The sequence below is a fragment of the Pseudorasbora parva genome, chromosome 21 (genome assembly GCF_024679245.1).
Source record: "Pseudorasbora parva isolate DD20220531a chromosome 21, ASM2467924v1, whole genome shotgun sequence".
Taxonomy (NCBI): domain Eukaryota; kingdom Metazoa; phylum Chordata; class Actinopteri; order Cypriniformes; family Gobionidae; genus Pseudorasbora; species Pseudorasbora parva.
In genome coordinates this window covers 37,714,565-37,735,715 of record NC_090192.1, presented here as the reverse complement: position 1 = coordinate 37,735,715, position 21,151 = coordinate 37,714,565, and the positions used below count along the sequence as shown (strand labels likewise).

Here is a 21,151-nt window from a genome sequence, read left to right as displayed (position 1 = left end):
TCCCCCATAGTACGGAGATTGGCTGTGGGAGTTTTGAGGCGATACAGCGAAACAGAGCGGAGGTTACGAGTGGCTGTTGGTGTGGTGAGGAGTTCCTTAAGATAGGAGGGAGCATCACCATGGATGCACTGGTGGGTAAGGAGAGAGATCTTGTACTCGATCCTGAACGACACAGGAAGCCAGTGGAGTGATTTTAGAATGGGGGTGATATGGTCGTATTTGCGCACCCTCATGAGGATCCTAGCAGCACTGTTCTGAATACACTGCAGCCTCTGGAGATTTTTGCTAGGGATGCCAATAAGGAGCGCATTGCAGTAGTCCAGCCTGGAGGAGATAAAGGCATGGACAAGCTTCTCCGCATCTGCCAGTGATAGAATGGGACGAAGTTTGGCAATGTTTCTGAGGTGGAAGAAGGAGGTCTTACACAGGTGTTTGATGTGCGCTTCAAAAGTAAGCTGTGATTCCATTCTGACCCCCAGATTTGTGACTGAAGTGGAAAGAGGAATGACCTGATCAGAGAAAGCAATGCTGGTGATAACGGACTTCTGGACCTGAAGTGGAGTGCCGACTAGGATAGCTTCAGTTTTGGAGCTGTTTAGCTGCAGAAAGTTTTGCTTTATCCACGCCTTTATCTCATCCAGGCAAGTGATCAAAGTGGATGGTGTGAGGTCAGCAGAGGGAGATGAACTTGTCCTAAAGTAAAGTTGAGTGTCATCAGCATAGCAGTGAAAAGAAATCCCATGCCGGTTGATGGGCCAAGGGGGAGCATGTAGAGTATGAACAGGGTGGGTCCGAGCACAGAGCCTTGAGGGACACCGCAGGTGACATTGTGTGACAGGGATGTAGCTTCTCCTAACGCAACATATTCAGTTCTCCCAGTGAGATAAGAAGAAAACCAGTTGTGGACCGAGTCAGAGAGACCAATGGTGGAATGTAAACGGTGAAGGAGGATGTTATGGTCAACTGTATCAAAAGCTGCAGTTAAGTCCAGGAGGATGAGAAGGGATGGGGAACCAGCATCTGCCGCCATCAAAAGATCGTTTGTGACCCTGACCAAAGCTGTTTCTGTGCTGTGTCCTGAGAAATGTATATTTGTGAATGTTGAGATGTTATATTGGTTTCACTGGTAAAAATAAATAATTGAAATGGGTATACATTTGTTTTTTGTTAAGTTACCTAATAATTATGCACAGTAATAGTCACCTGCACACACAGATATCCCCCTAAAATAGCTAAAACTAAAAACTAAAACTTCAAAAAATATTCAGCTTTGATATTAATGAGTTTTTTGTGTTCATTGAGAACATGGTTGTTGTTCAATAATAAAATTAATCCTCAAAAATACAACTTATATTATAAGTTAAATATTATATTATAAGCCTAATAATTCTGCACTCCCTGTATATATATATATATATATATATATATATATATATATATATATATATATATATATATATATATATAAATATAGTCCACAAGACAAAATAATAGTTGAATTTATTAAAATGACTTTGTTCAAAAGTTTATGAACCACTGATTCTTTATAGTGTGTGTCGTTCCCTGATGAATCACGACTGTTTTTGTGTGTTGTGATGGTTGTTCTTGAGTCTCTTTAGTCCTGAGCAGTTAAACTGACCAATGCTCTTCAGTTTTCCAGCATCTTTTGAACAGGATGAATATGTCCAAATGTTTCTTATTTTGTTTAAATATATATATTTTTTTATTTAGTGCTGACCTTCAGAAGCAACAGAAGATACCTACATGTTTTTTCTTCTTCTGGAAGACAAATTACGGTAAGCACAATTTACATTGATCTTCAAATTCAATACAATTTTAACTTTTGAACGGGGTCATTTTTATAATTTTTAATTTCATATATATTTTTTTTTTTTCATGTGGACTATATGTAAACATCTTTTATGTAAAACATCTTATTCAGGACAGTACTGTAAACTTTTAAGCACATATGTGAAACAAAATAATGACAATTTATCATGTTTTTGTCTTTAAAAATCTCTAAATATTACTTCCGTTTTTTTCAAAAATCCAAAATTTTCTGGAGGGAAAAAAAATAGATGGCGGCTATTTGAGTGAAAATTTGACTATTAAGTGACAATAGCATATTTTCTGAGTGATAATTGCTATGTACACTAAGCGCAAATAGCGATAGATGTTATTTACACCAAGTGCAAATAGCTGTAGATGCTACTGTGAAAATAGTTATATGTTCTTTTTACACCACAAGCAGTTCTTTGCTATGTGTAAATAGTAATTACATACAATTTATACTTTATTTTGGCAGATACATTTTGGCAGACTACATTCAAATAAGTGCTTTTGCACAGAATGTACGAGGCAAAATAACCACAATATTAACAAAAACAATAATATAAGAGTGCGCAGTTTATTTGTCAATCAGATGCGCGAGCAAGTTGCGTTCATTACTATAGCCAAATTAGACTCGGTCAATAACTTGTGAGTTATTGGCCAGAGCAAATGTATATCAATGTCTAAAATATTTTCTTATAAAAGTGCGTTTTTCTGAAAAATTGTACTTTCACCCCTGCTCTTCCCTACTCTAGTCTAGGCGCATTTTCTTTCAGTTATCAATGGATTTAAGAAAAGAAAAGAAAATAGAAAATTGCATCTGTAAGCAGCGCTCAAAATCTACCGTTGTGGACAACAGAACCATTTCACAATTTAAAATGATGGAGTTTTTGTGTGCAAAATGTAGCAAACTTGTCCACGATGCAGGATCACAGAAGGAAACAATGACAATAAACACTATTAAACTAAGTGAATGAAAGGTATAGTAATAATCAGCGATATGCGTTCACATATGGCTTGATTTGAACGTTTCAAACCATAAAAATAAGTAGTTAGAATTACGTTCTAGTGACGTCATCAATGACGCAAAAAAACAAAACGCTGAATTGCTTTATTTTTAACTCGTTAATTGAAACTAACTGTTCAAAAGAACCTTTTGCAAAAATTAAATAGACTTCCAATCATTATTAGTAAGCGAGAGACAAGTGAATAAAGAGGAGTCGATTCCCCGCGATGGAATCGATTCCCAACGCCTTGGAATCGAGAAATCGATTCTTTTTGGAATCGAATCCCAGCCCTAATACATAGGCAACTATTTGGACCTCAGTATTGTTGTACATTAACAGGATACAATAATAACAGTGTAAATAATTATATTTATTAAAATTATTAAATGGATGCCGCCTTAATGGGACAATAAAAGCCCTCCCTACCCTTAACCATACCCAATAAATCTTTTATTATTATTAAGCATTTCATTAAGAACTTTTATTTTAATTAATTTTTCTTATTTTTTCTTGAAAGTAAATGCCTTTCCGATGTGATGGGAAAAGGGAGAAGAGTGAGCTCTGCAAAAGGTGGATTCGAACCCGAGTCGATCACGTCAAAACCTGAATCTTTGCTGACTGCACCACAGAAGACATTGAAATCTTGTTTGGCCCAACCAGGCATTGTGGAAATTGTGAATAGCACTTGCCAACAAGGCCCGCTACTTGCACTTGGTGTAAATAGACACTCCGAAAAAATGACCCGCAAACATCCTAAAAATCTAATCCAATATAAAGTAAATAATAACTTGGAAAGAATTATAAAGATTTTCTTTGAGCTTGTCGAAGTCTGATGTAATCATAAATGACTTCATTTCAAACAATAGTCGTGTAGTGCGTGTCCTCAGATAGTTAAATGTGTGTGTACTTGGGCGGCTGTCTGATTTTTCTCCATGTGTAGCAGCTCTAAATTCCCACGGAAGCTCAAAAACCGGTATTGAAAGCGGGGTAGAAATAGATTATGCATGCAAAGGGATGCGTGGGAAAATGAAAAGATGAGAAAACGCATGACAGAAAGAGAGAGACAGGAGAGAAATCCCCCGTTTCAGGGCAGTCCGCCGCATAAATGTCTATCTGCTGTGAAAAGCTTCAATTAAAAACCTCTGCTCTCACACACGATAATACTCATCTATTAAACATCAAAGAAGCGCAGCGCGGCCTTAGCCTACAGTGTGTTCCTGTGCGTGCACTGCCGGATATCCACCGAGGTTCTGCTCGTACCTGCCACTTTTAGGAGCGTGAGAGGTTTTGTTTCTGAAATAGGTTCCTCAAACGCTCGATCCCACTCAAATCCCTCTTTCCTTGAGCTCCTGTTTTCGCAGCTGGAGGTCGAACGCCTTCTTGCTTCACTGCTGCTGGAACTAACAAGGTCAATATTTGTCTTCTGGGGAACAGGAGGGCTCTTGTTGTGAAACGCTGGATCTGTAACTGCATTTGCGCCAAGTTCTGTGCGGTTAAACAAGCTTGCGTCGCAGCTGAGAGGCCTTCGAAGTGTCTTGTGCTTAATGGTCTCCACTTCTGTACTGTTTTCTTTGGGGTTGTTGAGGTAAAGAGACAGGCTGGATCTGTGCTGAGACTTCCATTGGTTTTCGCCTGGCTCTAAAGATACAGTTAGTGCTCGGTTTAAGGGCGAGGGATTGACTTTAGATTCATTGGTTTTGAGTCCTTCAGTGTAGCTGTGTCTGTAATGAGATGTATTGGGCTTTCCTCGACTGAAATGCTCTTTCTGTTCTGTCATTTTCACAATGGTTGCCTTTCTCCTCAGTACCACGCCGTGGTCAGTCTCTTCATGATTACAGCCAGGGGTCAGCGCGACAGCATGGCTGCTAGTGCTTTTCGTCCGCTGTTCGGTGACTTTGACCACTAGGGCTTTTCTTCGCTCGACGGAGAGGTCGTTCATCTCTATTGGGCTCAGATGCCCGGAATTCGGAAGACTGGAAGTGTGTGTGACCTTCCTGGAAGTGATAGTGATGGATGATATTGAGGGGCTGAATGCTTCTGGTGCACTTCCGCGTCTGCATGCAAGATCTTTAAATGCTGAGTTGCCGGGATGAAGCTGAGACTGGTCCGTTTCCACCTTGCTGGTCAAATTGGCTTTAGGATTCCAGGCCTGCAGTCCATTTCGATCTCCCTCTGAGCTCTCGGATCCCGAAGCCTGGAAACAAAAACAAAATCCCTTGAATTGGGCTTTGTGTGCATGAAAGAGGTTATTTCTGCCTCCGGCATGCACAATAATGCTTGCGGAATCCACATTACAGCAACTCGCCGAGTTCCGAACCCGTGCGTCTCCATAGCAACCGCATCAGTGTCGGAGAACTTGGGGGCAATTTGGTTAGGTTCAATTAAGTTGGAATTTGAGGCACTTCTTTGTTATATTACGAAAATCACAGGAGAGTTTTAATCTGAACACAAATGCCTCAATATCAGCAAGACTAGGTAAGACCAAAATAGAGACCTTGAGCATTTGAACATAAAAACAGCTCATTCAGTACCATGGTGTGTAAATACACGTTAGGTTTTTATATTTTACGAGGACATTCCATAGACATGATTATTATACAGTGCACACTGTATATTCTATGCCATAATTCTAAACATACCCATCACCCAAAGACTTAGGATCAAAGAAATCTTTTATGATTTGCAAAATGTGTCTCAGGCGGCCGAATCGTGGCCAAAATTACAGGCTTAAGGTGTTTTCCTCAGGGGGGCAAAAGATGTCATCTTTGTGGGGACATTTTGTCCCTGTAACATAGGGTTTACCTGAACCCCAAGCACACACACACACGCACGCACGCACACACACACACACACACACACACACACACACACACACACACACACACACACACCCTGCCCCTAAACCTACCCATCGCAGGAAACATTCTGCATTTTTACTTTTTTTTTTTTAAACTCATCCTGTATGATTTATAAGCCTTTTGAAAAGTGGGGACCGCTGGCTGGTCCCTACAATGTAGGTAATCTCAGGTTTTACTATCCTTATGGGGACATTTGACCTATCCTTATGTGGACATTTGGTCCCCACAATGTAATCTGAACCTGGGTGTGCTCTTTGATACCAATCTTTCATTTGAAAGCCACGTTTCTAGCATCTGTAAAACCGCATTCTATCATCTTAAAAATATATCTAAATTACGGCACATGCTTTCAATGCAAAATGCTGAACAGTTAGTACATGCGTTCATGAGCTCAAGGCTAGATTATTGTAATGCTCTACTGGGTGGTTGCCCTGCTCGCTTAATAAACAAACTCCAGCTAGTCCAAAATGCAGCAGCTAGAGTTCTTACTAGAACCAGGAAGTATGATCATATTAGTCCAGTTCTGTCAACACTGCACTGGCTCCCTATTAAACATTGTATACATTTTAAAATCTTGCTTATTACTTACAAAGCACTAAATAGTTTAGCTCCCCGGTACTTAAGCGAGCTCTTAACGCATTATACTCCATCACGTCTATTGCGTTCTCAAAACTCTGGCCAGTTGATAATACCTAGAATATCTAAATCAACTGCAGGCGGTCGATCATTTTCCTATTTAGCTCCTAAACTGTGGAATAGTCTTCCTAGCATTGTTCGGGAAGCAGACACACTCTGTCAGTTTAAATCTAGACTAAAAACACATCTCTTTACTATGGCATACACATAGAACATTTTTAACTTTCATTATTCAATTTAATTGACTGATTGTTAGGCTGCATTAACTAGGTCAGCCGGAACCGGGAACACTTCCCATAACACCTGATGTACTCGTTACATCATAAAAAGAGTGGCATCTACGCTAATGTTAGTCTCTCTGTTTATCCCGAGGTTTATCCCGGATCTGGGCCCTGTCCGGATCGGATGGTGGACCTGCCAGGACATGACCAGCTCATCCTGGAGTGTCTGCTGAGCCATGTCAATTGGTGTCTCCTTTGAATTTGCCTTACTGGCACGACATGCTCAAAACCCGTCTTCGGCGCAATAATTCCGATCTTTCATGTATTCATACTCTTGTGTAATCGATGCCCCATCCTAAATAAACCCGTCTCTTCCGTGATACCCTGAAATTTTGAATATTCCAATCTAATATGATTTCTGACCTGTAAGGTTGCCAGAATAATAATCTTACACGGTGTGTTAATAGGCCAGAGGAGAACTGGGACCCCGACTGAGGCTGGTTTCTCCCAAGGTTTATTTTTCTCCATCATGCCCCGATGGAGTTTTGGTTCCTTGCCACTGTCGCCTTTGGCTTGGCTTGCTCAGTTGGGGACACTAAAAAATATAATTAAAGTTATTCAACTTATTATACAAATAAAATGTATGAATTAGGTCTTATTTAATTCTATAAACTATAATACTGATCTGCCAACATTGTTGCTATATGATAAATTAAAATAAGCTGATAACATCACTGTTTTCTCCAGTACGACTGTACAGCCAAATCTAATTTTGTCGCAATATTATCCTGTTTGACACTGTGAAGCTGCTTTGACACAATCGTGATTGTAAAAGCGCTATATAAATAAAGTTGATTGATTGATTGATTGATAATATAAACAAGGGCACACACACACACGCTTCTGTTAAAACTCAAACAGGATCAATATTATTTCACAACTTAACTTTGGCCCTACAATATTCCATTGGCATATAAACATTTTTAAATGTTTAAAGCAAAAAGACAGAAAAAAAAAGAGATGCAGAAAAACCGCCTAAAGCAATAAACCCATAAACAGTGCAATAAACAGACACAGAAAGAGATTCATTCGGAGAATACATTTATCTGATATAAACAGCTTCATTCAGAGAAAGCGCTCGTCCCGTTGCGGTTGATTTGTGTGTAGGTCATATGGAATTAAGCATATAACTGATTACAAGATGCTTTTAAAGAGTGTTTCTTAATGAAAGACTGCTGAGGAACAGATGCACAGCGCAGACAAACTCGATCAAAGATTTGTTATATTTGTTTAGTGCTTCATCAACATCTACATTACCACTTCAGATGCGCACACCTTACAATTACACATTCTTAGAAGATGCTCTCGTACAAAAACTACTTGGGTCCAGAACGAATCTGCATCCATTGAATTTATGGACACATCATCTGCTGTGGAATGGATTTAAACATAGTAAAATGCTTTTATTTATATAAATAATGTATGCTATGCACACATATATACATACATACATATAAGTTCGTTGCACTTTAGAGTCTAGTAGATATCTGAAGTTATTGAAAATAGCCTTTGCCAACAGGGTTGACTATTTGCACTGTAGTGTAAATAGACACTGGCATTACTCAATTACTGGCATTACCATGTGCAGTCATACAAATCTACATTAGCAGTGTCTTTTGGTTACATGCTGCAAGTAGGACAAGAAACAATCATCTCTGTTACTTCATGATCCGAAGGCTATTTATAGCATTAAAATATTGGTCACACTTTAGTTTAGGGTCTAATTCTCAGTATTAACTAACTTTTATCTACAACCTCTACCTCAATAAACTTCGAATTACTGCTTATTAATAGTTAGTAATGTAGTTGTTAAGTTGAGGTATTGGGTAGGATTAAAGGCTGTAGAATAAGGTCATGCAGAATAAGGCACTAATATGAACTAATAAACAGCCAATATCATAGTAATATGCATAGTGAGAACTGGACCCTAAACTAAAGTTTTATACTGCTCATACTGCATGACATCTTCTTAAAGGGGTTATTTTAATTTGCGCATTAAGGATCAAGTAATGTCAATAAAGTTTTTGCACAAAAAACTAAAACAAATATATACTGCACTAGAAAAACTATAATTTTCAACCCCACTCTGTCTGTTTTTAAGGGGTGTCTCATAAAGCTCGTCAGTAAACGGCCACTGTTATGATTGGCTAACATTATTGCATAGGAAACAGTATCAACGCCTACTCATTATTGCACACAAGTGAGTGTTTTGAAAACATCTATAAAACCACTGTCATTTACTGACAAAGCATTATGAAATCATTTACTTGTGGTTTGTGCTGCAGATGCTGTCACACCAGTCACTGCTTCATCTTTCAACATAAGTTTCCTTGCAAAATCTCCATTACACCGTGCCTAGTTTACAAAATAAAATGGTCCGAACAAACATATAGTCCTCCGATGCGATCCGGGATGCCATTAAAATAAACCATCCACTCTTTCATGTGTCCTGTTTTTGAAAGATTATAGTGCGTTGAGTACATTATAATTTGAATGTGCATCTGTATATGTATCCAGTGTAAACAGCATCAGGGATGAAAATAGGTTCTACTGTATTTGCTTGTGACACGATGCAACCAAGGGGGTAATCTAGCACGCGGAAAGCGTTCCACCCATAGGGGCGGCCATTGCTAACCAAGCCATCACCTGCTGTTAGCATCCCATTGACTCCCATTCATTTTTGAGTCACTTTGACAGTGAATAACTTTACATCTGAGGCGTTTAAAGACTCCATTTGTCCATTGTTTATTTCTAAAGAAACACGACAATGAATAAAAGGCTCCATTACCTTGTATCTTACAGTATCGCCCCGTAGAAGCTGTTTTTGTAAAAATAGGCTAACGATTGCGTCATAACCAACGCGACTCTGTCGCACAGTTGAGGAATTACCGTATAGACAGGAGGAGACGTTTAGAAGCAATCTTTTACTGTCTATGAGACAGTCGGGGGGACGTGGAGACATAAAGTTAGATAAAGTAAAGGGAGAAGAATGGGGAGAAGCCCATAGTGAGCCAAAAGCAACGGGAGAAAATATTTAAACAACGACCTACAACTGTCAGACAGTTTGCTTACGTCACATCTACGTCGTCAAGCTCAGTCTGAGCCTGCGCAGTTCGCTCAGCCATCAGGAAGTGAGTGCCTCTGATGGGCCTCATTTTTCCGCCGTTGAAGTCAATGGGATCGCTCTGTCCATTATTTTTGTCTATGGACGCAACGATCTCATCCAGTGTCAGCAAATGTCAGCCGTAATTAAGCGACTGAATGCCACTGGGCGGGGTCTATGGTGAGATGATGAATCATAAATGAGGCAGTCATATCCAGATGTGCCCATTGCCATGTGACATCACATATCCCAGCATTTTTGGAGCTTTGTTAAAAGGGTCATGAGGGTCATATTTTTTAAATATAAGCAGATGCATATGTAAAATACAGCGATCATCAACATTAAACAGCATATAAATCAAAACAGCAAAGTTATTGAATGAAATGTCGACCTGTGTGTTACAGGACTGTGAAGCTTTGGGGTGTTGATGGACTCACTCTACTCCATCTGTGTTTGATCATCGTTTCTGAATCACATCTGTATGTCGTCTTTGATAAAAACATGATTGTCTTAGCTTTTTGCTCAAACATGGCTTTTTAATGAAACTGACCCACAATATGTTGATAAAAAATGATGTTTACGATGATACTCGCAAGACCGGCATTTTAACAATTTTGTGTGAATAATAGTTATTTCATATGCAAAGATGTCAGCCAATGACAGCAGTGGGCGTTTACACTGAAGTCTCACAACAGCCAATGACAGCAGTGGGCGTTTACACTGAAGTCTCACAACAGCCAATCACAGCAGTGGGTCTCACAGCAGACACGCCCCTTCAATCAGAGCGTTCAAATCAGAGGAATAGAATCAGGGTAGAAAAATCCCTTTGTCATTTTATGTCAGAAGACCTAGGCAATTTTTATTTTCTTATGTTATTATTACCCCATTAATCTTATAAGATCTGATTTGTAAGCAATATTTCAAAAAGCCAACACGTTAAATGTTTTTTTTACATTGTTTGGTGTTTCTGAGACCTATATGTAAGTTTAATTTGATTTATTTTATGAAATTGTTCTGACTACAATGTGTTTTTGCTGGTGTCTACTGACCCTAAACAGAAACATACTGTATCATAAGCACATTCATAATTTAAGATACATGATAAGGATAAAACTTTAATAATATTTAAATATATAAGGGATAATATAAGACTTTTCAGTCAATCATAACACAACATGATACAGCATATTAGTTCTTGTATAAAGCGAATTAATAGTGTTTCTAACCTGTTGGAGGATGGAGGTGTTTTTTTCAGCTGTCCTCCAATATCTGAAGCCGGCAGGTTCAGGTCTCACAGGCTCCTGGTCTGAATAAAACAAAAAAAGACCACTATGTCTCTCATTGAGAAAAGACAATAAGAAAGAGGTAAAAAAGAGAAAACTATAGAGAGCTGATCTACAATGCCTTTTTTTGCGTACAATGTAAACACAGCGGCATTTCCTGCCACTCCTGTGTCATAATAAGGCAGATCTTCCTGCTGTGTGTGTTTACAATGTCAACAGAGGTCTGCTTAGACCGACTTAACCTGCATCACTTACAGGTGTCAGTGAGACAGAGAGCACGAGAGAGATTTTAATCTGACAGACGAGAGACAGACAGTCACTGTGCCACCCGGCCGTGATGGATTGTTTTCTGTCAGCGTTGCCATGGAGGCCATGCCATTGTCTGACAGCCAAGGCACCAAGCTAACTATTTCTTGCTGTCGTTTCTTAGGCAAGTAATCGCACTTCACACTGGCAGCTAACACCTGACAGGTAGCTATTTTCCCAGCACGATCCCGGTATGCAGTTCAGCACGGCACACACTCTTGTCAGTTGCTCAGGTGTTGTGGGTCAGGTTCTGCGCTGCCTTCAAGTCATGTCGAAACGATTGTATTTACGTTCATGCGTCGTGAGGAAACGCGGGGAACATTTCTTTATGATGAGTTGAGGGCATTACTTAAATAATTGTGGTGAATTTTTTTTGGTACTGATCAAAATTAACATAAGGGGTGTAATAAAGGCCTTCTAAAGCGAAGTGGCACAATTGTGTAAGAAAAATATCCACATTTAAAACTTTATAGACTAAAGTAACTAGCTTCCAGTGGTCAGCGGTACTCAAGTCGACTTGCGCTGAAAGAGTAACCCCTGACGCGACGTACAGGAGCATCAAGCTTTGACTCCTCTCGCCGATATACGGCTGGCTAACAAACTCAACCCCTCTTCTCTTATATCGAAATCCTCGCCATTACGCTTTAAAATTAGGGTTAGACTCTAATTCAAGGACCATCTTCTGTACTTCTGCATTTGTCATTACCATGTGGCAAGGGTTCAAGGCTCCAGTCGACTGGCATAACGCTGACTGCCGTAAGCAAGTTATTTTAGTCTATAATGTTTTAAATATGGATATTTTTCTTACACAAACTCTCCACTTTGCTTCAGAAGGACTTTATTAACCAATGGAGCCGTGTGGAGCAGTTATATGATGGATAGATGCACTTTTGACTTAAAAACGTACCCAACCATTCACTGCTATTATAACGCTTGGAAGAGCCAGGTCATTTTTAATATTACTCAGATTTTTTTTTTGTCTGAAAGAAGAATGTCATATACACTTGGATGACTTGAGGGTGAGTAAATTATGGGCTACTTTTCAATTTTGGGTGAACTAACCCTTTAATATATTTAATTTTGTTTAAAATTTGAAGTAAAATTTATTATAATAATAATAAAAATAAATGTTATTGTATTGTACAGTTATTATTTTTTAGTCATGATATGTAGTCACAGGATAAGTTGTGAAGCCCTACAAACAAGCACAGCAAAAATTCAATAATAATAATATTGTTTTACAGTAAAATATTACAATAGTATTATTTTATTGTGTTTAATATTTTAAATGAGTAATAATATTAATAATAATAATAATAATAATAATAAGTATAATATATATATATATATATATATATATATATATATATATATATATATATATATATATATATATATATATATAATAAAAATAAATAGAATATATATAGAAAAAAATAAATAGCAAAACTAAGCAATAGCAACAAGTGTCTGGCAACACAGTGTGATCCAGAGCAACAGCAACAAGTGTCTGTCTTACAACTGAGGAACGGCCTACACACACACACACACCAGCATGGCACTCATGTCCTGTCAGAGTCATCCACCATCTGGAGCTGGAGAGAAAGAAAAAGAAAGAAATTCCCAAAGACTCATGGAGGAGTGAGTGCTCCTCATTCCTGCAGCTCTGCCTCCTCCTCCTTCCATTGACTCGGCCCTGCTCTCACCACTGTGATTAGGCTACACACTGACGCTGTGGCAGCATCATTATACGCTCGTCACCTGCTGACAGAGCCCAGAGAAAGATCCCAGCAGCAGCAGGAGCACTGGGAGGACGACAGCACTGAGGAAACCGCCGGAAGAGACTGAACACCTAATGCTCCTCTATCCCAGACTCCAACCAATCTATGCTGCTTTGGCTCCGAAATATAAGGTAAAAGAAGTCCTTTTAGTCAAAGAGACCCAAAAAATAAACAACTAAGAAACAGAAGATTATATCTCACTTTCTCTGTCTTTTTTCCAGAGCTCTTCTGTGTACAATGGGATTTGCTAAACATACAAATAAAGTTTTTCTCAGCTTAAGAATATTTTAATTTCCTAAAAATGCTACTTAAAGTCCTTTAAAAAAAAAAACTGTTCTCAAGACAAAACTTAAAAATTTGCATTCTTGAAAATAATTTTTGTAAATAACTTAAGTTAGGATTAACTTCAGCATTAAAACAACACTAATACATTTTACTGCAAGACTCTTTAATTTTAAAATAAATATACTGTTAAGATTTACAAATATAAAGTTTTGAATTAGCCAAGTATATGTAATATGCAAGCATAATAACAACATCAAACCCAGCCATTTTTAATAATATAATAATAAACATTATTTTCTAGTGCATCTCAAAGCGCTTCACAAGAATAAGGTAAAATAAAATGTACAATTATACATGGAACCGAACTTTAAAAATTCTAAGGAAAATATTTGTGAATATTCAACTTGGTTACGGTGTCATTGTTACAGTGTAATAATATTTTTAAGTACTGATTATTAATTAACAACACACTGTCAGAAAAAAGGTACATTTCTGTCACTGGGGCGGTTACCCTAAGGTACAAAACCGAAAAGGTACTAATATGTACCTTTAAAGGGTTAGTTCACCCAAAAATGAAATTGATGTCATTAACTCCTCACCCTAATGTCGTTTCTACACCCGTAAGACCTTCGATCATCTTCAGAACACAGTTTAAGATATTTTATATTTTAGTCCGAGAGCATAATGCAGTCTATGCCCACTTTACTGTCCATGTCCAGAAAGGGAATAAAAACATCATCAAAGTAGTCCATATGAGACATCAGTGGGTTAATTAGAGTCTCTTGAAGCATCAGAAATACATTTTGGTCCAAAAATATCAAAAACTACGACTTTATTCATTTTATTCAGCATTGTCTTCTCCTCCATGTGCCTCCAAAAAGAATCAAACAGTTAATAAATCAGTAAATCGATCAAGGATTTGGATCGCCAATGTCACGTGATTTCAGCAGTTTGACGAGAACCGAAATCACTGAAATCACTTGACATTGGCAACCTGAATCATTGATCGATTCACTGATTCATTAACTGTTTGATTCTTTTTGGAGGCACATGGAGGAGAAGACAATGATGAATAAAATTGTAGTTTTTGATATTTTTGGACCAAAATGTATTTTCGATGCTTCAAGAGACTCTAATCAACCAACTGATTTCTCATATGGACTACTTTGATGATGTTTTTATTCCCTTTCTGGACATGGACAGTAAAGTGGGCATTGACTGCATTATGCTCTCGGACTAAAATATAAAATATCTTAAACTGTGTCTGAAGATGAACGGAGGTCTTACGGGTGTGGAACAACATTAGTGTGAGGAGTTAATGACATCAATTTCATTTTTGGGTGAACTAACCCTTTAAGGTACTAATACACACTCTTAAAGTACTAATATGTACCATTTAGGTGTGTCTTTTCACTTTTGTACCTTAGGGTACCGCCCCAGTGACAGCACTGTACCTTTTTTTCTGAGAGTGCACTTACTATATGGTTAAAGTTTGGTTGAGGTTTAGTTGTATGTAATTATGCATAATTTAGTGCTATTACTATAGAGTAATAGTATAAAATACGTCTCCATAAAATATTTCTAGCCTTTTTTCATCTTTATCATTGTGTTTATCCACTCAGTTATTTCTATTGTAAGTACATGTAATGTGTGTAACAAGAACACTAACATAAAGGGGAAAAAAGATAGAGAACATACAAAAGTTTGTGTTTTTGTTGCACCAAAAATGTCTTTTCCAGTGCAATAAAAAAAAAAAACTTAATAATATGCACAGTTGATGAAGGAATTCAATGAATATGGTATTTCATAGCATGTGTGTAAAGCCAGCTCAAACCTCCAAACATAAATCAGTGGTTCCCTCCGCCAAGCAGTACATTCAGAACTTTATACGCAGTCTTAGTCAATACGCACCACTTGGTCTTGGTCCGTTAAGTTTGGCAGGAGTGCTGAGCAACACTGGAGTGATGGGAGACTTCAGTTTCTGCTGAAAGAACACACACAGACTTAAGTTGTAGAACAGACAGATATGATCAGTCTATAAATGTGATTGCATTAGATAACAAAAGCTTTGACTGTGGGTCTATGATGCATTCAAAATCATTTATAAAGCATGGTTAATAAAGCCAATAAGAGGCTATTAAAGGGTTTATTCACCCAAAAATGAAAAGTCTGTCATTAATTCATTACCCTTATGTCATTCCAAACCTGTAAGACTTCCTCAAGAACCAATGAGGTTCATTCTCGTGTTACGCAGCACGTTTGAGCTTCCTCAAGAACCAATGAGGTTCATTCTCGTGTTACGCAGCACGTTTGAGCTTCCTCAAGAACCAATGAGGTTCATTCTCGTGTTATGCAGCACGTTTGAGCTTCAGCGAGAACCAATGAGGTTCATTCTCGAGTTGTGCAGCACGTGTGAGCTTCAAGAACCAATGAGGTTCATTCTCGTGTCACGCAGCACGTGTGAGCTTCAGCGAGAACCAATGAGGTTCATTCTCGAGTTACGCGTCACGTTTGAGCTTCAGCGAGAACCAATGAGGTTCATTCTCGAGTTGTGCAGCACGTTTGAGCTTCAGCGAGAACCAATGAGGTTCATTCTCGTGTTACGCAGCACGTTTGAGCTTCAGCGAGAACCAATGAGGTTCATTCTCGTGTCACGTAGCACGTTTGAGCTTCAGCGAGAACCAATGAGGTTCATTCTCGAGTTACGCAGCACGTTTGAGCTTCAGCGAGAACCAATGAGGTTCATTCTCGAGTTACGCAGCACGTTTGAGCTTCAGCGAGAACCAATGAGGTTCATTCTCGTGTTACGCAGCACGTTTGAGCTTCAGCGTGAACCAATGAGGTTCATTCTCGAGTTGTGCAGCACGTTTGAGCTTCAGCGAGAACCAATGAGGTTCATTCTTGAGTTACTCAGCACGTTTGAGCTTCAAGAACCAATGAGGTTCATTCTCGTGTTACGCAGCACGTTTTAACTTCAGTGAGAACCAATGAGGTTCATTCTCGAGTTACGCAGCACGTTTGAGCTTCAGCGAGAACCAATGAGGTTCATTCTCGTGTTACGCAGCACGTTTGAGCTTCAGCGAGAACCAATGAGGTTCATTCTCGAGTTACGCAGCACGTTTGAGCTTCAGCGAGAACCAATGAGGTTCATTCTTGAGTTACTCAGCACGTTTGAGCTTCAAGAACCAATGAGGTTCATTCTCGTGTTACGCAGCACGTTTTAACTTCAGTGAGAACCAATGAGGTTCATTCTCGTGTTACGCAGCACGTTTGAGCTTCAGCGAGAACCAATGAGGTTCATTCTTGAGTTACTCAGCACGTTTGAGCTTCAAGAACCAATGAGGTTCATTCTCGTGTTACGCAGCACGTTTTAACTTCAGTGAGAACCAATGAGGTTCATTCTCGTGTTACGCAGCACGTTTGAGCTTCAGCGAGAACCAATGAGGCGTTTGAAGCGTCAAAGTGGTAGTTACAAAGCTGTAAAGCTGTAAATGGAGGAAAAGAAAGCTCTCAGATTTAATCAAAAAGTCACTGGTCAAAACTTCAAAAAGCACTAAAACACAGAAACACCAGCAGATAAAGGCATTGAGCAAAAATGAAGAGTTTAGCGAAAGGAAAACATCCTGCATTTGAGGAGGCACGCCACTTGGTTTGATATGTTCTTATCTAATAATGCAATGATATGCAGACATGTTACGTGTGACTTAGGTGTCTAAACACTACGGAGGTTAAGCATAAAATGACTGACGTGAAAATATAGAAAGATGCATGGTTCACAAATGCGTTAGGATTCATTTCCATCCTCTGGGCCCTGCAGCACTGTTGTGATCCTCTTGCTGGCTCGGATGTGGTTGAATCTATTCGTTCCTAAATCTGTTCCGAAAGGATCTAAGCACCTGCTGACAGAGCGGTTTTATCTCGACTTCATGCAGCACCCAGACAGCCGCAGAAGTTCATGTACTTGACAGTCATCCAGATCTTTTTTTCTGTCTTTCCCTCCTTTCACTTTTCTATTTCTCTCCCTCCTTCTGGCATCAGTTGGCACTAAGGTAAATCAGGTCTGAGAGCTCGGCTGTTCATTTCCGGGATTTGTTCCCAGGAGAGGTGAGAGTGATTGTTGTGCAGTGTACAGTGGTGGCAGCAGGACTCTGAAGGCTTTTATCTCCAGTGCAGATGACTCAATCACTCTGAACTTATGAGCAGAAAAAAGTTTATACTGTACAGAACCGTCGTGATACAGAAGCACTAACGGCAACATGTGATAAAGTAGAGCTATCTTATGGCACTCCCACAGATCAGTTTTTATTATACCTTTTATCTTATTTTCATATAAAAACTGTAACTTTCTAAAATGCAACAAAAGTGATTTAGTGACTATCTGATAGTCAGAACACTTTGCAAGAACAATTTTCCTTTCCAAAGACCAGATAAGCTATTATCAGGGGACACTTTAAAGCCATTCTGAAATTATTTACAAATAAAATTCCATTTCTCTGTGTCATAATGAATATTAGCATTTTTCTTACTGCACACTGAACAGTATGTACTGTTTTGCAATATGCAGCTAGACAATGAATCCTGAAAAAACTATCACAGTTGCAAAAAAATATTTATCAGCAGCATAACCGTTTCCAACATTGATTATAAGGAGACAATTATCCATATCCAATCCTATCACTTTTCTAATCAAACGCTTTTAATTGTATCAGTATAAGTATTTGGGTGTTTATCTTGACTCTCATCTTACTTATCGAGAACATGTTCAAACCCTAACCAGAAAGTTAAATCAAAAGTTATATGTTTATAGCAAAATTAGACCATATTTGCTGCTTTCTGTTTCAAAAACCTATCTTCATGCCATCATTCTGTCCCACTTTGTTGTATTGTTTACCTGTTTGGTCACTAATAACAAATGAGATTATTTGAACCAGTAATAAGCCTTTATAATAGAGCTCATAAGATCCATGTCAGGCTACCAGCTGGACTCACCACTGGACTGCACTATCTTTGTGTAATGCACTGACATTTCAGAATTATAAAATAAGCCACGGGATAAACCTGTTTCATCAAATCTCTAATGGACACACTGTAACTGCTTTAACCGAATTGGTTCCGAAACTTAGCTCAAGGTCTGAACGCACTACGAGATCTTTTACAAATGGATTATTGCCTTTACCGGCTTTTAGAAATTGTTATGGACAGAGATCTTTTTTTCTTGTGCTCACTAAAAACTGGAATGAGATCCCACAGCACATCAGGACTATCACATCAAGAAGACTATTTAAAAAAACATTTGCTCAATATTTAATGGACAGGTATATCTGTGATCATTGAGAGGGTTCTATAGCCCCCCTGTCGCCCATATCTTGGTTATGTGTGTCTGTTGTTGTCTTAAGATGTCAAGTGTGTGAGCTTTGCTGTGAATGTGGTTTTTATGTTCTGCAGAGCAGGAACCTGCTGAAAATCAGTTGTATACTGAGCCAGGCCCGATTGTCCTTAATCTTTAAAAAAAAAATTTTTTTTAAATTAAAATAATTCATCATATTAAATTGATTTCTGGAGGATCATGTGACACTGGAGTAATGATGCTGAAAATTCTGCTTTGATCACAGGAATGAATTATATTTTTAAGTATACTGTATATACATGAAATAGAAAACTATTAGTTAAAATTGTACTAATATTTCACATTTTTTCTGTCTGTAATATATCAGTTTCAATCACAAAACTGTGCACAGATTACATATTGCAGAAATACTAGTAGGACACTATTCTGAACTTCCTGGGCCGCTGTAACGTCACTTGCCTTTCACGTTATTCTTTCTTACCTGGCTCCTGCTGTTGTCATGCCGGTTGTTAGAGATGTCCGTCAGTATCACATGTCTTTGTATGGGCAGCCAGCCGAAGTGAACCGGGGCGAGAGCGCAGAATTGGGCTCTTTCTGCAATGGGAGCAGGTTTAATGTGAACTGTCTTGTTTCTTGCATAAGACTCCAGGCTCTCAAAAACGCTGGGACAGACGCTAGGGCTCTGTTTCCTCCTACACTGAGAGGAAAGATCAGGACAGAAGCAGGTTACTTCCCATCATCTCATTTGGGAGAACCGGTGTTGACACCGTCCTGCCTGCATACTGAGGTGTTTGCTTCTGAAGTGGACGTGATTGGACTCTCTCGAGTGTCTGAAGCCATTTGTCCATCCTGCCACCTTCTATGCAGCTCTGTGGACGAGCTCTGCGAGGGGGCTCATTCACCTGCGCCGCGGGGCCCTCATAATAACCCCGCTCTCCAGGCCTCCTCCATGATGAGGACCTGCGAAGGAGACTCATGCTGTTTTTTCCAGCTGTGCAGTTCGGCTGAATTATCTGCCGCCAGCCTTCGGGCTTCACTTCCTCCATAATAAACTCTTTGAAAAGACAAAGGAAATGCATCTTTAAGAACAGCAAGTGTACCTACGTCACAAACTTCAATGAATTGAGCTCTACTATGTTCTTCTCATGAAGTAATTAACATACACCACATGCTTGTTTACTGCACTCTTGCTTTCCAGTAAAAATACACCAAAACATCCTGATAAATTCACCAGAAAAGCAGAATAGAAAGAGCTTTTGTGTAATGTTTTTTTCCTTGCTTTTTATAGATTTTTTTAGAGTGACATCCTAATTGAGCTTAGACTGCTGTGTCCTCTCAAAAAATCAATACAATCCTACACACAAATACACTCAAACTGCAAGTTGACACGGGAGCATGCATGGATAACAGAACTGTTTACCTGCGTCACACAGCTCTGACGAGGACAACGAAATCTGACTTCACGAGGCAATCTCAGCTTTCCTCTTGCAGTGTGAAGAGGGGCCACTGGTGCCGTCTCCACTCAGCCATGACTATAAATGTGTGTGTTAGTCTGAATGAACAAAAGACTTACAGAACAACTTCTATTTTTCACTGGGAGAGAGATTTGTGTGTGTGTGTGTGTGTGTGTGTGTGTGTGTGTGTGTGTGTGTGTGTGTGTGTGTGTGTGTGTGTGTGTGTGTGTGTGTGTGTGTGTGTGTGTGTGTGTGTTGTGTGTGTGTGTGTGTGTGTGTGTGTGTGTGTGTGTGTGTGTGTGTGTGCGTGCTCACAGCCAGCAAATACCTCCTTTTTCAACCTAGACTTGTTGGCTTGGAGTTTTGTTTACTCTCAGAGTTGCTTGTAACATTCATCTTGTAGTGAACAGTGCAGAAGGAATCTGCAGTTTATCACAGATAACCCAAAGTGAAAAAGCAACATCCGTATAAACGCTACAAAGTGTATTATTTGCATTTTCTTCTCTTTCAGTTTAGTAAAGGAAACTAGATTTTAACATTTTCAGAGAGTGGTGCTTGCTAGTGCAAAACATTCAGATGAAACGCTAGGGCATTGTGGGTGGTTTTAACGAGCTAACGAGTGGGTGGTTGCTAGGTAGTTGCTTATACTTAGTCGTCAAACAATCCCACTTTAAAGTCTTTCTGGTATAATATTCTGGTCTCCAGATATGGCTTTGATTCCCTCCTTCATTATAAATGTGCTGGATTTTTTCCTTTTTTTCCCCATTATCCACCAGGCAAGAAAGTAACAGCAAAACTTTGTTTTAACAAGCTGCACAGCTTGAACATTTTCTTTAGCACAGTTAGTGAAAGCTGTTTATTTGTACTTAAAGTTTGGAGTTTGTTCAAATTACTAGCCCTACATATAAGAAAACATAGTGATTCTTGGCTTAGCAAACACCACTAATGATAAAAAAGAGCACTTGCTTTGTTTACTGCAA

At 38.9% G+C, this 21,151-nt stretch overlaps 1 protein-coding gene across 1 annotated transcript in view; it reads right to left on the bottom strand.

Moving 5' to 3' along the window:
• c21h10orf90 (chromosome 21 C10orf90 homolog) overlaps positions 1 to 19,763 on the bottom strand; it is a 32,088-nt gene extending 12,325 nt beyond the window's left edge. The window contains exons 1-5 of the mRNA XM_067429593.1: positions 19,574 to 19,763; positions 19,199 to 19,446; positions 15,282 to 15,354; positions 10,942 to 11,021; positions 4,098 to 5,031 (exon numbers count right to left, since the gene is read on the bottom strand). Of these exons, the coding sequence (XP_067285694.1) occupies positions 4,098 to 5,031; positions 10,942 to 11,021; positions 15,282 to 15,354; positions 19,199 to 19,446; positions 19,574 to 19,763 (1,525 nt within the window). The remainder of the gene's footprint in view (positions 1 to 4,097; positions 5,032 to 10,941; positions 11,022 to 15,281; positions 15,355 to 19,198; positions 19,447 to 19,573) is intronic.
• Between the last annotated feature and the right edge of the window lie 1,388 nt (positions 19,764 to 21,151).